This window comes from Lynx rufus, unplaced genomic scaffold (genome assembly GCF_022079265.1).
Source record: "Lynx rufus isolate CCGP_SWC_20201006 ecotype Redwood Valley unplaced genomic scaffold, mLynRuf1.p SCAF_17, whole genome shotgun sequence".
Taxonomy (NCBI): Eukaryota; Metazoa; Chordata; class Mammalia; order Carnivora; family Felidae; genus Lynx; species Lynx rufus.
The window spans coordinates 38,555,053-38,572,086 of NW_025814831.1; the positions used below are offsets into that span (position 1 = coordinate 38,555,053).

The 17,034-nt window shown below is 40.5% G+C and overlaps 1 protein-coding gene across 3 annotated transcripts in view; it reads left to right on the top strand.

Annotated features, from left to right (window-relative positions):
- The window catches only part of PPP2R5E (protein phosphatase 2 regulatory subunit B'epsilon), a 150,373-nt gene that overhangs the window by 71,626 nt on the left and 61,713 nt on the right, over positions 1–17,034 (top strand). For all 3 annotated transcript variants that reach the window (XM_047079543.1, XM_047079541.1, XM_047079542.1), the window contains exon 3: positions 11,038–11,234. In XM_047079543.1, the coding sequence (XP_046935499.1) occupies positions 11,038–11,234 (197 nt within the window). The remainder of the gene's footprint in view (positions 1–11,037; positions 11,235–17,034) is intronic.

Below are 17,034 nucleotides of genomic sequence, written 5' to 3' on the forward strand. Positions count from 1 at the left end.
ACACACACACACACACACACAGAATCTGGAGCAGGCTCCAGGCTCCGAGCTGGCAGCACAGAGCCCAATGTGGGGCTTGAACCCATAAATTGTGAGATCATGACCTGAGCCGAAATCGGATGCTTAACTGACTGAGCCACGCAGACGCCCCTCAACTAAATTTTTTTAAAAGAAATTTTGCTGGGGCGCCTGGGTGGCACAGTCAGTTAAGCGTCCGACTTCAGCCAGGTCACGATCTCGCGGTCCGTGAGTTCGGGCCCCGTGTCAGGCTCTGGGCTGATGGCTCGGAGCCTGGAGCCTGTTTCCGATTCTGTGTCTCCCTCTCTCTCTGCCCCTCCCCCGTTCATGCTCTGTCTCTCTCTGTCCCAAAAATAAATAAACGTTGGAAAAAAAAATTTTTTTTGCTGACACTTTGCCTTTTTTTTAAAAAAAATTATTTATTTATTTTGAGATAGAGAAAGCATGAGTCAGGGAGGGGCAGAAAGAGAGGGAAAGAGAAGGGGAGAGAGAGAATCCCAAGCAGGCTCTGCATTGTCAGCACAGAGCCTGACAAGGGGCTCAAAGCCATGAACTGTGAGATCATGATCTGAGTTGAAGTTGGGTGCTCAACTGACTGAGCATCCCAGGCGCCCCCCAACTAGATTTTTTTTAATGAAGTGTTAGAAAAGAAGGCATTATTTTATTAGATTGGTAGGGGGAGGTGATATTTTCAAGAAACTAAGGACCTGCCTTTTTTAGCTAGTTTTTTGTCAAGGAACCTGGCCTATTATTTCCTTTTTATGCTCATAAATACTGTATCATTAAAAACCATCATTGTCTGTCTGTCTTTTCTTCCTTCTCTCATTCCTTCCACCTTTTTGGAAACATAACTGCCATGTGACATTGTATAAGGTGTGTAAGCATGTGGCTAACACTTCCATCTGGTCACATAATTACTATTTCTTTCATGTGGTGAGAATGTTTAAGATCTCTCTAAGTAACTTTCAAGTATATGTTATTATATACATAGATCCTGAAACTTACTCATTTTATAATTGGAAGCTTGTTCCTCTTTGACTAACATCTCTCCATTTCCCTCACCCTCGAGGCCCTGGTAACCATCATTCTGGTCTCTGTTTCTAAGAGTTCGGCTTGTTTACATTTCACATATAAGTGAAATCATATAGTATCTGTCCTTCTCTGATTTACTTTGCTTAGTCCATCTTTCCTTAGATGTTTTTTTGTTTGTTTTATTTTGTTTTTTGAGAGAGTGCGGGGGCATGAGTAGGGGAGGAGCAGAGGAAGAGGGAGAGACGGTCCTAAGTGACAGGAGGCTCAGTCTCAATCTCAGGACCATGAGTTCGTGACCTGAGCCAAAATCAAGAGTTGGGCGCCTGACCTAGAGTGAGCCACCCAGGCACTGCCATTCTTACCTGGGTGCCCCCATTCTTATTTTTTAATTTTCATTTTATGACTTGGTATTAAAATATTGGAATAATTCATTTTATTTAATATTCATATTGAACCTTTCCCTCTATCCTGCAGTATAATTTTATTTCTAGAGGAATAAAGTTCTAATTTACAATTAGAAACATGGAGAAAGAAGATTCAATATGTAGAATTTATTGATTAAACCTGTGTCTGTTGTGTACTTACCATATTCTAGAAACTCCTCCTTGGATCTGGGTATTTAAAGATAAACAAGACACGTGTTTGATTCACTGGTTTAAAAAAAAAAAAAAAGTACCAGTATAATGTGGCAAGTTCTTGACTGGAGGTGTGTATAAAATTTTGTGGAAATTTTTATCTTACGTAGTTTCTAAGGACTACATGGCTGCCGTAAAATGAAAAGCTCCTGTACTATTGTGGGTATGTGTTATCTTCTCAGCTTTTCTGGTCATCTAAACACAGTTGAAATTGGTATGTCAGTATGGCTAGAACTCTGTTATCCATGCTACAGACAGGTGTTGGAACAAAGTGGCGATACGGCCCAAAGGTCCCCAGATACAGGCTGTGGGAAAGTTGTTCCTGGTGCCCGGCAAAGTGAGCACAAAGTAGAGGGAAGGAAGGTCAAGGCAGAGAACACACGATGATCTGTGCGTGGGCACGTGCCACCGTCCGTTTTGAGGAAGGATTGTCTTTTATTCTGAGATTGCCCTTCTCTTCTTTTATTATTCAAAAGAGCTTTCTGTTTATGAAATTGTAGTGAAAATATGGTGGCTACTTACTGTTTTCATGACTTTATCTGAAAAACAATGTCAGCTTGGTCTTTTTTGTAATTTTATTGATATAGAAAATCCTCAAAAAAGGGAATCATTGACAAAGATACTTTTGAACGCTGTGTCCTGCAGCCCTTTTTTGGGGGTGGGGGGTGAAATAGCCCAGCATGCTACAGGAGTTTCTTGTGTTCAGAGGCCCTGGTTCCATCTCTGGAAATAAGCCCTTAGGTGATGAATTAATAATAGACTTATCGGGTGTCTGGGTGGCTCAGATGGTTAAGCATCCAACTCTTGATTTTGGCTCAGGTCATGATCTTGCTGTTCATGAGTTCGAGCCCAGCATCTGGCTCTGTGCTAACGGTGTGGAGTCTGCATTAGCCAGAGGCTTTGGTGGCTTTGGTCCTGTGGGTGATTTTGATGGCAGGAAAGTAATCTACACCTATAATTAGGAATTGATCAATTTTTAAATGTTTTATTTCTTGTCCTGACAAGTTTCAGTGACTGCCTTGGCATTAGAAGGTAAAACATGAGGGATAGCTAATATGAAGGGTTGGAAACAGAAATATTTATTAGAAGTTGTGTGCAGGGGCACCTGGGTGGCTCAGTTGGTTGAGTGTCTGGCTTCAGCTCAGGTCATCATCTCACACTCCGTGAGTTCGAGCCCCGTGTCGGGCTCTGTGCTGACAGCTCAGAGCCTGGAGCCTGCTTGAGATTCTGTGTCTCCCCCTCTCTCTGTCCCACCCCCCCACTCATGCTCTGTCTCTCTCTGTCTCAAAAATAAATAAAAGATTTAAAAAAATTAAAAAAAAAAGTTGTGTGGGTATGCATGTTTTGTATGTGTGGACATGTGTGTGTGCATGTATGTTTTTCTCTCTTCTGATTGGAACATAGTGTCAAAATAATATGAGAGCCTTGAATCCTGTAATTTTGCTGCTGCAGCCACTGGTTTGCATCAGTGGTGACCTTTGGGTTTTGCTTATAAGTGGAGAGCAGGTATTTGTCAGCTTTTGGGAAAGGAAAACTGGAGAGATCCACGGAAGAATAATAACAAATACATGTTGATTGTCCAAGCTGAGCAGAATAATTAATATATTGTCGTTTAGAACTTTAAGTTACCTATCTACCATTGATCACTAGTTCGGTTCTGATTTTATGCTGTTTACGTTTTAAAATACCTAAATGCTTGTAGAAAAGTCCATCAGATTTTCCTTTGCTTTTTTTATTTTTATTATTATTTTTTTTAATTTTTTTTTTTAACGTTTATTTATTTTTGGGACAGAGAGAGACAGAGCATGAACGGGGGAGGGGCAGAAAGAGAGGGAGACACAGAGTCGGAAACAGGCTCCAGGCTCTGAGCCATCAGCCCAGAGCCCGACGCGGGGCTCGAACTCACGGACCGCGAGATCGTGACCTGGCTGAAGTCGGACGCTTAACCGACTGCGCCACCCAGGCGCCCCACCTTTGCTTTTTTTAGATTACAGCTCCTCTTAAACAAGTGTCTAACCGTGACAGCTTATCCGTAGAGCTCCAGTGGCGGTGGTGGTATTGATCACAGTCACCATCACCACCATCGTCGTCGTTACTGGTGTGGGCTCTGGGGTAAGACGACCTGGATTCGCATCCCAGCTGCAGCCCTTAGTAGTGGGTAATGTTGTGCAAGTGATTTAGCTGTTCTGGTCCCCAGTCCTTTCTTCTGAAGAACTGGGATATTAATAGTGGCCACTCATAAGGTGTTCTGAGGATTAAAGGGGGATGATTCCTGTAAGGAGCTTAGTATAGCGCTTTGCACTAGTCTGTGTTCATTATCATTGTCATTCTCTTTACCTTGAAACATCAGTACTGGCCTTTTCTGCCTTTCAGTTTATTGCTTAAACTTGTTTAATACTCACACCCTGGTCTCATTTTTTTTGGATACTGGATACTGTTTCATCTGTGTAGCCATTCTATGAGATGTACTTTTTACTTATTTTGTTTTTTAAAGTTTATTTATTGATTTATTTTTTTTTTTTTTTGAGAGAGAGAGAGAGAGAGAGAGTGTGGGAACGTGGGGGAGGGGCAGGCAGAGAGAAAAGGGAGAGAGAGAATCCTAAGCAGGCTCTGTGCTGTGGGGCTCCCTCTCACGTGAGATCATGAGACGTGTTTTGAACCTGTGGGAAAAGCACATGCTAGTAATCAGCCAAGTGTTTCCTATCTTATTAATAAATTGGAAGGAGTTCTAAAAGCAGCCAACTGTACATTCACTTCTTTACGGCCCAGGAGAGGAAGGAATGCTTTCACTGTTGTAGATATTTCCAGGGACCTTCCTTTTCTTGGAAATGGCAACTTTTCACAGTTAGTTTTTTTGTTTTTTAATTGCTGTTTTTATCTTTTTTTTTTTTGGAGAGGGAGAGAGTGAGTGGGGGAGAGGGAAGAGAATTTAAGCTGGTTCCACATTGAGCCCAACATGGGGCTTGATCCTATGACCCTGGGATCATGGCCTGAGCCGAAATCAAGAGTGAGATGGCTGAACCAACTGAGTCACCCAGGCGCCCCTCACGGTTAGTTTTCAGTGAACTAAAAAGAGAAAGAATTTCAAAGGTGAAGAAGATGAGAGAAGGATTTTGTAGTTATTACTTTAAAAACTGGCCTCACATTGAAATCACTTGGGATGCTTTTAAAAAATACAGATATATAGTAGTGGAAATACCACACCACCACCATGGTCATCAATAGCAGAACACACGTTTTTGAACCCACTGCTTTGAATACAGTAATAAAGTAATTGGAATGGTGAAGTCTTCATACTTTAACTACTGTGTTAGTTTCTTTATGTTGAAGTAGCTTGTGCAATCAACATGTTACAGACTAGTTCATAGGACATGAAGCCTCATATTATTACTTGGTTCATTAGAAAGACTTAGAGTTTTCTCTCCCCGTTTTGATGAGATATAGCTGGTTATATCTGCAATTTTGGGGGTGTCAAAAACAATTCCTAATTTAAGCATAGTTCACTAATAAAATAGAATTCCATTTAGTTTTACCAAAATATGTGCTACGAGAGGAGAATGCCTCTCGTATCTGTGTTTAGAAGTAAACTAGGTGGCAAAGGTTTGGACAAAGCACATGGACAGTCAGGCAGGCATTTTACTGCTGGTACTAACATGCCATGCTTCAGTTCATCAAGGACTAGTTTTCTGTAAATGCAGTTTCATATGCATTATGCAAATGAAAGTCTTGTTGACTTTATTGAAGTTTTAGAGGGTTGTATGTGATAGGGATAGAGATTTACATACTTTAGGGAAAGTTGTAAGGGTTGAGGTGAGAGCTGGGATCAAAGACCATGTTTATGTCCTCCGTGTTGGTAACTTGATTTTTTTGTGAGAGTGGGAGAACTGGATGTAAAAGGGCTGAGGAATGGCTTAGGACATTTTCAGGTGAAAAGCATTCTTAATTCTTAGTAGGATTTTATTGCAGATCTTTTGAATTAACATAATTGGTTATAAATATTTTTCATCAGGAGCTCAAATAATGTTACTGCTGAAGCTTCCAATGCAAACATCATTTTAGAGAAATGTTTTTTCATTATATTTCCACATTCATTTTATTTTTTAAAAAAAAATTTTTTTTTTCAACGTTTATTTATTTTTGGGACAGAGAGAGACACAGCATGAACGGGGGAGGGGCAGAGAGAGAGGGAGACACAGAATCGGAAACAGGCTCCAGGTTCTGAGCCATCAGCCCAGAGCCTGACGCGGGGCTCGAACTCACGGACCGCGAGATCGTGACCTAGCTGAAGTCGGACGCTTAACCGACTGCGCCACCCAGGCGCCCCACCACATTCATTTTAATAGCCTATGTGTGAGTAAGTTACCAGCCCATGTCTTTTTTTAAAATGAATTTGCATTTTTTTCTGTGATGATATGACTAATAAATGTTATAATGATGTAAACCTTCTTTATTTATTTGATTGGCCTGTTTGCAAAGTGTGAATTTAATATTCTGATTTTCACCAGCTTCAGTTGAATGGAGTCTTAGAGCACTAAACCCAAAGGACACGTAGCTTATGTTTTATTTCTTGTACTTTTGCTTTTTTTTTTTTTTTTGCTTTGCAAAGTCTTAGGCTGTGCAGGAAGATGGGCCGATACTGGATCCATGATCCTGTGCCCCAAACATTAGTTGGGATGGAATAATGGAAGCTTGTTGACTAGGGAGGAATGAGTTTATTTTGCTAATTACAGACAAACACTAATAAACCGTCAGCTCTTGAAATCATAGTAAGGGTGAGGGGAGGTTCATGTGTGTGTATGTGTGCCCGTGCACGTGTGCAGGTAATGCGGAGGCGGGAGGTTGGGCTGTGTGGCTAAAGTGTATTTACACTCCTGTTGACTGTTCTTTGGACACAAGGAGAATCTTTGTCTCTTAATTTGAGCTTGCATCCTCCCTCTACTGTGGAATTCTATGTTCGTTTTCCCATTCCTTCTTGTTACTTGTCAATTTTAAAATTATTTGGGTATGAACACCTTGGAAGTGGGAGTAGTCCTTTTCCCTAGCTTATTGATGAAAATTGGTAGGAGGATGCTGGGAGATGCAATAGAAAAGGCATATGGGAGAAAATGAATGCTAAAAGAAAAAGAGGGACAGTACAGGGAGTAATGTAACTGCCAAGTTGATTGACCACTTAGCTGGTCACTAAATTATTTTCTTGGGTGAGAAACATATTCTGGAAATCAACTTAATTTTGAGAGTTGTTCCAGAGCAGCAGAATCTGATTTTATGAATCTTATCCAAAACTATGAGAATTGATTCGGTTATCTCCTTTTTAAACAAATACTAACATTGGATGGATGGGTTGTTGTGCTCATGACCTTCATGGTATTATATAACCACTTATTGATTCCTCATTATTTATGGTTATGATTCTGTGAAATTCTTCTCCTGGGGGCAGGGACAGCCTGTGTAGACCAGAGGTGTCCATTAGAAGAGAGACGACACAAGCATCCATCCACTGCCTGGTCTGCTTTGGGATTCTAAGATGACCTTTAATTTTTCTAATTTACATTTATTTCTAAATGTCTGTAATTTGTAATTTGTTTTCCTCCAATCTGAGTTGTTTCAGAAGTGTTTAGATTCTCAGGTGGCTTGCATTTGGGAGGTGGGTGACTTTGAACTGTTAAAATCTAGTGTTATTACATTATGGTTAGAATGCATTGCCTATGTGATTTCTTCTTTTTGTCATTTATGATCTTCTTTTTCCGACCTAGTACCTGATACTTTTGATAAATGTTTCTTTAAAAGATATTTGTTATCTGCTTCTGGGACCGGTTCCATAAGACATTAAACTTATATCATTGAAACCTTCTGGGCTACTCAGAGTGTTTCTTCTCTGATACTGGCTTGTTCTACCTTTTCACATTACCCGTTTTCATAGCTCACTGGGATTAGGGAGATGAGGGCAAGGAGGTTGAGAGCAGCACAGCTATTTGAGGCAGTCAGAGGACCAGACAGTACAAGAGCCCTTTGCTCAGGCTGATTTAGGTCCTCCTTCAGTGAGAAAGAAAAAAAAATTTTTTTTAAATTGTTGCTGTAATTGAATTGTCTCTTTCAGGAATACTCCTCCCTCTTTTTCTTTCATCAGTCTTGATTACTTCTGTTATTTAAGTTAAGCAGAAGAGATCATTTAGAAGAATTTAGCCTGTGATAAAGAATAGCTTATTGCTGTGTGTGTTAATCTCGGGAATGGGCTAGAGGGAGGATAGAGAAGGGGTTCAGCCTGATCCTTTATGAATGGGGCATGTTGGAGATTACTTGTTGATTTCTCTCTGTGTTCTTCCTTTTCTTATCTCTTTGCACACACCCCGTTTTATGAAGTCTGATAGTCCTCTTGTCTTTTATTGAGTTTCATGGTTGCACGATGATGAACAGTCCTTGCTCTGGAGCCAGCGTGCCTGGGTTTGAATCCTGTCTTTCTGCTTGTTGGCTGTATGATTCTGGGCAAGTCACTGAATTTCCTTGTGTCTTGATTTTTTCATTTGTTAAATTGGAAATAGTACCTACTGCATAGAACTGTTGTGGTATTATGTGAGATATAATACTTGAAAATGCTTAGAATAGTACACAATAAATGTACCCAATAGTGCTTAGTAAATGAAAGCGATTATTATTCCATTAGGCAGATGGATAGCCTGCTTCACATTTGTCTATGACATTACGTCAATTTGGATTAAGAATAAATTTCAACTGCCTAACATTAAAAAAAAAAAAAAGACCAAATGTTAATTGCCTGAATTTCAAAAATAGCCAAATATATGAATCTCTTGAGGTTTTTTGCAGCGACCACAATGATTAATCACTGTTGTCACTACTTAAATGATGGTTTGCTTTTTGGAGGAAAGGCTGTCACTTATAGATGCTTTCATAATTCGTATGTGCTGAGTTATGCAGTTCTCCATGTAAATGGTCTGGTTTTCAAGCCTTATTAAAGTTACTGTATCAAAAATAGGATTAATTAAAATCTCCTTTAAAGATTTTAACCTTAATGTTACATTAATAAGATTGTTTTGTTCCCTGTGCAGCATCAAAACTTCCATTCAGCTTTGAGGTATGAGGTCTGACTTAGAACTTGCAGGACTTTAGTACTTAACCATCATGGTCCTATGCATGTAACTAGTCATTGGCTATGGATATGTAGCCATTTTCATAAGCTGCTTAGTTTTGTTTACTTATTAATTAATTTTGAATGCTAAAAGCAGGTAGCAATTCAAGAGAAAGCTTGGTCTGATTAAACTCAGTTCTTATAGTCTTTAGACTAGTTTTAATGGTATTTATTTATTTATTTATTTATTTATTTATTTATTTATTTATTTTTGAAGGAGAGAGAGACAGAGCATGGGCGGGGGAGGAGCAGGGAGAGAGGGAGACATAGAATTTGAAGCAGGCTCCAGGCTCTAAGCTGTCAGCACAGAGCCCGATGCAGGGGCTCAAACTCACGAACTGTGAGATCATGACCTGAGCCGAAATCGGACGCTCAACCGACTGAGCCACCCAGGCGCGCCCCAGTCTTTAGACTAGTTTTAGACTAGATTTAGACTAGACTAGTTTCAGCTAGATTTTTTTTTTTTTTCGAATGTGATTAAGTCTAGGGACATAGAATAAGATACCTCACAGCTTAAATCCCAAAGTCTTTGTAATACATTAGGCTTTTAGGGACCCATGGGGGTGGTGGCAGGGGAGGAAACTTACAGGTTAAGAATAATTTCTAAATTTATAACTTGTTTTCACTAAGAATAGCAGTGATGCTCTACATACCTTCAAAAATACTGACTACTTCTTGTTCCTTTGTATCTGGTAGGAAAATCCTGTGTTTTCAGGTGTCCTGCCCACTTTCATCTAGGCTTACCTGAAAGTTGATGTCAGCAGGCAGTGTTTTGGGAGAATTATCTCTGAGGTCCCATGTACTTGGACTAGCACTTGGGTTGTGGGGTGTGAGCAGGGGAAGAGGGTTGTGGAGAGGAGTCACGTGGACCCTTTAAATAGGAGCCTGCCCTCACTGCCTTCTGCTAGGGCCGCTGGTGTTGTAAGGTGAGTGCTGCTAACTGTCGCACTTACCTCCAGAGAATAGGTGGCCCGTGCTTTACGGCTGCTGGAAAGCATTTACTGGGAAGCTGGCAACTGAAGGTGCTTGCAAGTGAGTGGCCAAACATTGTTAAAGTCCTTCTTGAGTGGTACAAAGGGAGTGTGGAAATGTGGTGGGAGACCTGGGCGCTGGGCCCAGCTCCGTAACTTATTCATTGTGGGACGACCTCAATGATAGTCTCTAATTTTCTTTTTGGGAAAATAATATCATGCCACCTGCTTACCTTTAAGAGTGTTTTGAGGATTCATAAGTTACGTACCTTGGATGAAGGCGGGAGCCTGGTCATAATTTCATTGCCTTTTTAGAGAAGATCCAGTTTGGGGAATAAAGTAGTGAAAATAAAGGAATGGAATGGGCTGTCTACAATTTGATGTGTTTCACGTCCAGCTGTAAATCAGGTTTTCATTCTCACTGAGGAATTTTAACTTGAAATTTTTATATATTTTTTTAGAAATGACACCAAACCAAATGTCTGACCTGCTGTTTGTGGGAAAAGAACAGATGTTTATTCTGAGAACATACTAATGAAGATGTTAGTGGTTTTCTCGCACTGTTAAGGGAATAAGATGGGTCATAAGAGAGAGCATAGATTGAAGTATAGTTTGCTCTTATTGTCCCATCACTGGTGTGTTCTTTTTGAGAGAATTGATATTACTTCATTTTGTTGGTTTTCCAAGTTTCCTTGACAAAGAAACTTCATAGATGTCAAGCCAAAACAAAACAAAAAATATAAACACACGTACAACAGTTGCTTTAAATACCAAGGATGTCAGCGTGAAATTAAAATGAATTTACTGACATTTCTGCTTTGAAATTTTTTTAGTAAAACTAATTTAAACCAAGTGAAAACTTGTGGCTTTACCTTATAATGGGAAGTTTGACCTTTTTCAGTGCTTTTGGCTCAGGGGTTTTGACATGGGATGTTTTTGGTTAAAATTTGCTTCAACTTTCTAATGGCTCTTGGGATTTTGGTCTATCTTTGGTTGGAATAGATATTTGGAATAGCAAATGCTGTCTATTGTGTTGGTACCACGTAGCTTTCAAAGACAAGGTCTCCTAAGTAGTGGCTATGGTATCCCCTCCCGCCCGTGTGTAATTGTTAAAAAGAACACTGTTGTCATGTGAATTCTTATTTTTTTGAGCTTGCCTTTGAAGTAACTTTCACAGAGAATTCCTGTTACCTAGAAATTGATGACAGACTTACACCATTTCCTTTTTTTTTCTTAGACGTTCCGTCCTCAGAGCAGCCTGAACTGTTCCTAAAGAAACTTCAGCAGTGCTGTGTCATTTTTGACTTCATGGACACGCTATCTGATCTTAAAATGAAAGAATACAAGCGCTCCACTCTTAATGAACTGGTGGACTACATTACAATAAGCAGAGGCTGTTTGACAGAGCAGACTTACCCTGAAGTAGTTAGAATGGTGAGTTTCTTTGTTTCGCCGCGGACACTTTTAAGCACCTTCCATAGCGACGCACAGGTGTAATTATTGCAGAGTCAGGTCACTGGAGGTCACCTCCACAAATGAGAACCAACCTTCTGAGAGCTAAGCTAAAGTAGTCGGAACAATACTAGAATTTGAAGAGTATGATTTCATGAGAATGAAATCCACAGCTTTTCACCTACAACAGTACTGGAGGAACCAGCGACTTCAGAGTATGAAGCCAGGATTGCCAGGGTGTTCTTGGATTTCTGGCGTTGGGAAAAGAAAAGACACAGGAGAATCAACACAAGTTTTAGATCTGTGTTTGAAAAATACTCAAGCCTGTTGGATGTCTTCATTTTTTTTTTTCCCCTCCCTGTTCACTGTGGTAATTTAGAAATGGCTTTAACCTCAATAAAATTGTGATTTGTAGAATCTAGTTAAAGCCTCTCCTGGCTTTATAAACTAATCATTCCCATTATAATCTTGAAATCTGGGGTGATGTCTTTCATTATTTTTGAACAGTGTCTTGCACTTTGTGTGGTCATTAGGAGTTAAGAGAAGAAACATTATTAGCATAATAGAAGTAATTATGTTCTTTTTGGGTCAGTAATTATATTCATTTTTTTTTTTTTTTTTTTTAAAGCTGAGCCAAAATATGGTTTTCTGTTGGATTTCTATGGGAAGCTTGACTTCCTTGGCATCCCAGAAGATGTTGGATCTAGAGAGTACGTGCTCTTTTGGGGAGGTGGGGCTCTTCCACTAATTGGTGAAATTATGCTGCAGAAATCCAGAAGGGTCAGCGCAACCACTGGGAAGCCCCTTGGAGAATCTGGCCCATTCTCTCTGTACTGCTGAAAACTGTCTAGCTTTTCAGTTCAACTTTTATCATTTGTATTCAACAAATACAGAAAAGAGACCTCCGTGATGAAGTAGATGTAGTTAAAAATGAATAGTTCAGATTTGGGAAGGGATGTGAATTATCATAACTTGAGAAACTGTGACTGATGTCTGATGATCATTTCAAAACAATGTCCAGTGTATCCCTCAGATATGTGTTTGAGTTTATGTTGCATTTGTTGTTAATTTACGAGAATATACTAGTAGAATGTTTCATAGGTGAACTATTAACATTGTAGCTCTTGAGCAGTGGTTCTCAACTAGGGGTGGTTTTGCTTCCCAGGGCACTTTGGCAATGTCTAGAGACGATTTGGCAGTCACACCCAGGGGTGGGGAGGGGCGTGCTACCAACATCTACTGGAGAGAGGTCGAATTGCAGCTAAACATCTCATGATGCACAGGACAGCCCCCTAACAAAGAATTATCTGGCCCTAAATGCCAACAGTACTGTTGTTGAGAAGTCCTGCTCTCGAGTTTGCATGCTATCTGAACCTCTTAACCTGACACCTAAGGTTTTCTCTAGGCCATCTGCCTTCTGCAGGTTTTGGTTTTAACCTACCCCTTGGTTTTAACCTACCCATCTCCTCAGCCAACAGAGGTATCCACCGTGTATAACTTCCTTCTATATCTCATTCCATGGATTGTCCATTAATATGTAAGCACATATAAGCATATAGATATAAATACACAAGTCGTGGCATACTATACACACTTATCTGCACCTTGCGTTTTTCACTTAGCAATATAGACTGTATATCAGTGCACATAAAGCTGTCTCATTCAGTCTTACAGGTGTGTAATACTTCATTGTGTGGGTGAACCATAATTCATTTAACCACTATCCTATGAATATCCTTATATACCCGTCAGTTTACCTTTGTGTGAGAACCTTTGTATGTTTACTGGTTTGTTTTTTTTAAATAGCCTTTCTTTCCCCCTGTTTCTGGACCTTCATGTGTTTCTTGGGCCCCATCTCTGATTCTCCCCTTCCTTTCAAGACTTGGCTTCAGGTGCTACTGCTGTTTCCTGAAAAGCTCAGAGTTGTCCCATACCTTCATTTCCTTCATCTCTTGGCAAGTCATTCTTTTGGAATTTGTTCACTTGCTGCTCTTTAATTTTTCACACCTTTATTTGATTTTTCTAATTAGACTATAAGCACTTCTAGGCAGGAACTATGTCCTGCACATCTCTGTGGCCTCCAGAATACCTCCTAGTGCAGTCTATCAGGAGTTCGTTGAACGAGTGAATGAATTCCCTCTTAAATGTGAGTGTTTCAGGCTCTCAAATTATCTCAAATTAAGATATTGAATGTCATTGGGTTATATTTAGTTTTTAAACCCAGTATTTGGCATAATCAAAAACTTCTTTTATTCCTGTGAAACCAACTTGGTTCTAAATGAGCTTTGGTCTCTTAACGGAGACTATTTTCCCTTCTCCCCTACCCTCCCCCAACCCCCTTCCAAAAATTGTTTTTAAAAGTCTCCCGTCAGGTGAGTTGTGTATGAATGTGCATTTTAAAATATATTGGAGGCCTACCTTAGGAGATGTTAAATCTGTAGCACGTGTACTGTTCTAGGGCATTAGAAAATTAACTTTCCAGATGGTGGTTTAGGGTTCTCAGGGGCGTAGTTTATTTTTCAGATCTCATGATTTGTGAAATTGTAACCATTAATTTTACATGGTTCTTAGGCAGTCTGGGGCATTTACAGAGAAGGAGTTAGTGTGGGAGAGTCTGAAAGAGAAGAGACTTTGGAGCCACACAGACCTGGGCTCAAGTGCCAGCTCTGGCCGCACTTACTTGCTTCATCACCTTGGATGGAGCCCTTCCTCTGGGGCCTCAGTTTTTGTGTGGTGCTAAGAGGCACATGGGATCAGGCGAAGGGTGACCATAGTCCTACCTCCGCTGCTCCATGAATACTCTGCCTAAGTAAAGTGCTCTGCACGTAAAGTCCTCACCTCCTCAGATACAATCTTGCAATACAGTCTAGCAAGCTGGCCGCTTACTACTCCGTAAGAAGGGTTGGAACCCAGTCCCCACTTGTTGCCCTCTACTCCCTTCCATTTTGCCACCTCGGAGGCCCCTTCTATATAGAAATTCTGGTGCTGCCGCTGCCCACTTTCCTCATCTGTATCACACCTGCCTTTTTCTGGCCTTCTGTGAGGATTGGCAATATCTGTGTACAAAGCTCTTGGAATAGTCCCTAACATATGGCAAGCATTAGTTCAATAGTGCTATGTTTGGACGATTCTGTTATTATATACTTGATTTTACAATCATTGGTGGAACCCAGCATTCCTTTTGTGGACTTGAGGTGTTGTCAGCTGGATGTGTCGTATTCCATTGCCTCGATGGTTCTCAAATTCTGTAACTCCAAGATGATCCTGCCTGTTGAACAAACGTCACTGTCCCCACCTATTCTTTCTTGTTATTGTAAAATGCAACCACTTTCACTAGGATTAGTGAAGGAAATGGTGGTGCTTTTAGTGAAATATCAGTAAGTGATAGCCAGGTTTTATAAACGAGGATGAGTGATGACTTACAGCGACAGGTTCTGGTGTTAGCACTGTTACCAAAAGCCTTTGATCCAACCTGAAGGGACCTGTCCTTTGAGAGTTCTAAATCTGTTAGGGGAAGGAAAGAGTGACCCATAAAAGTAATCTGTGAGTTGTGGAAGCCATTTTTAGCATTTAAATGAAGTCTAGATACCACCTCCAGGCTGCTAGAATTAAGAAAGCAAAGCAGCTCTTGATGTGTAAACAGGATAAAACAATGTAGTGCGTACCTTCCCTGCGGGAGAGTTGTGTGGGCTGGTGGAGAGAGCCCGAGACCAAGAATGTGGAAGTCACCGTCCACTTGATTGATGGTGAGGTCTCGGGCAAATAATTAATTTCCTTTCAAGCCCCAGTTTCTCCTGTGTATAAATGGAGGGGATCGGTGACGATTGCTCCCACCTTCCAGCTCTGAAAACCACTGGCTCTTTCAGTCAACACAGTCTAAGAAATTGAGAATGGATTCTGCTTCCAAAATAGTAGCTTAGGTAAGTGGTTTGTTTTCATGTATTTCACCTGAGGGCAAATCTGATGGAAAAAACGAGAATCAGGACTTGTAGTTCCTTGAGGCTTTGGCTCATTCTGCTTTGTATCATCTCAAGTGTCAGGCTTCTGTCCTTGAGTCAGTATTTTTACCACATTATGCTAATGTTTTTTTCTCTTTGGTTCTGTTGCCATGCATCCATTTGAAAGACTTTTTAGAATTTCTGGCTCTCCCAGTAATCTTGTGCTGTTTTTTTTTTTTTTTTTAACCCAAACTCGAGCTCTTTGTATTTTATGCTCTTTATATGTGCACATCTTCCTTTTCAAAAACGTCACTTTTGGGTATAGTTCGAATGTGAGATGGTATCTCATTGGTGAAGACATTATTTTAGCTAACTCCAGGTAAAGTTTACTGAATGACTTAGAACCACACTTTTACATTTTGATAATAAAAAAAGGCTGGGTCCTGCTCTGTCAGCAAACTTAAAATCAGGTAGAAGGGATACTCATGAACAAATATAAGAAAATGTCATACGTGTATTAATAGAGGTGTATATACAAGGCAAGAAAGGAGTACAGAGGGTGAGTAGTCCAAGGTAAGTAGAGATGGTTAAGGAAGGCTTTTTACAAAGGAAGTAAAGCCTCAGTAGGTGTTAAACGGTGAATGCGTGTTTTCTAAGTGGCTGAACTAGTGTTGAAATGAAGAATAGAATTACATGATGCAAAGGGATTTCCCAACCCCATGATAGATTCAGAGAAACACAAGTAGTGTTGTCACAGCATTTTGTGTGTGTGTGTGTGTGTGTGTGTGTGTGTGTGCGCGCGCGCGCACGTGTATTGGGGAGTTCGAGGAGGTGAATGGTGGCAGTTGAAGCTGCAGGTGTGGGCCCGTTCTTGAAAGAACCTCACAGACAGTGGATAAACATTGGAAAGTTTTAAGCAGTTGAGTGACATGGTCAGATTTGTATTGCACTGGCAGTGGGCCAGATAGATTGGAGGGCGCCGAAATTGAAGGCGGAGAGGAATCAATTAGGGAAGGGGTGTTTTAGAGAAGCTGTGAAAGCCCTAAGGCAAACACAGGTATGAAAGTAGAGAAGAAGAAAGGATGGCATTTGAGACCCACATAATATTGAAGCCACTTGGCATTTGTGTGGATGTTTGCAGTGTGAGAGAGAGGAAGGGGTGGTGAGGATAGCTTTGGGAATTAGGTGGTTTGTTATGCCACTATTTGAGAAAGGTATAGCTGGAGGGCGGGTGGGTTTTGCGTGGAAACCGAGCAGTGGACTTTTGGTGTGTTAACTTGGAGGTTATGGGAGACCTAAATGTGGAAAGGTGAAGACGGAGATTGGGAATTGTCGGTGTGGGAGGAGAACAGGAGAAAAAAAGAACGATGATGGAATTGCTAGTGGTACAGGGAACCACTGTGCTTTCGAGCAGTGGTGCAGGTGGGAGCTGGGGGGTTGAGGAGCGCTCAAAGTATAAGGAAGTTGAGATGATGCCTGTAGATGGTGGTTGCACGTACACTGATGGAATCTTGGGCATACTGCCTTCATTAGAATACAGTCTTATGCCTTCTCTTGCAGACAGTATACCTTGTTGCTGTGGTTGTTTGCCGTTATTTATTTTCATATTTTGTCTTTATGTCTTTACTTTTATTGGTTTCAAAGTCTGCCCTGCTCCTAATCTGTGGTTAAATTTCTGTATACCTCCCATTGTAGAATATGTGATTTTTCCAAAGGTGATATAGTTTTAAGATATTTAGAACATTTTTTTTTCTTTTCTCTTGAAGTCTTTCCTTGAGTCCTAATTATTGTTTCTTGGCCACCATTAGCTTTGTTTTTCCTATTCTCAAATTATACCCTGTCAT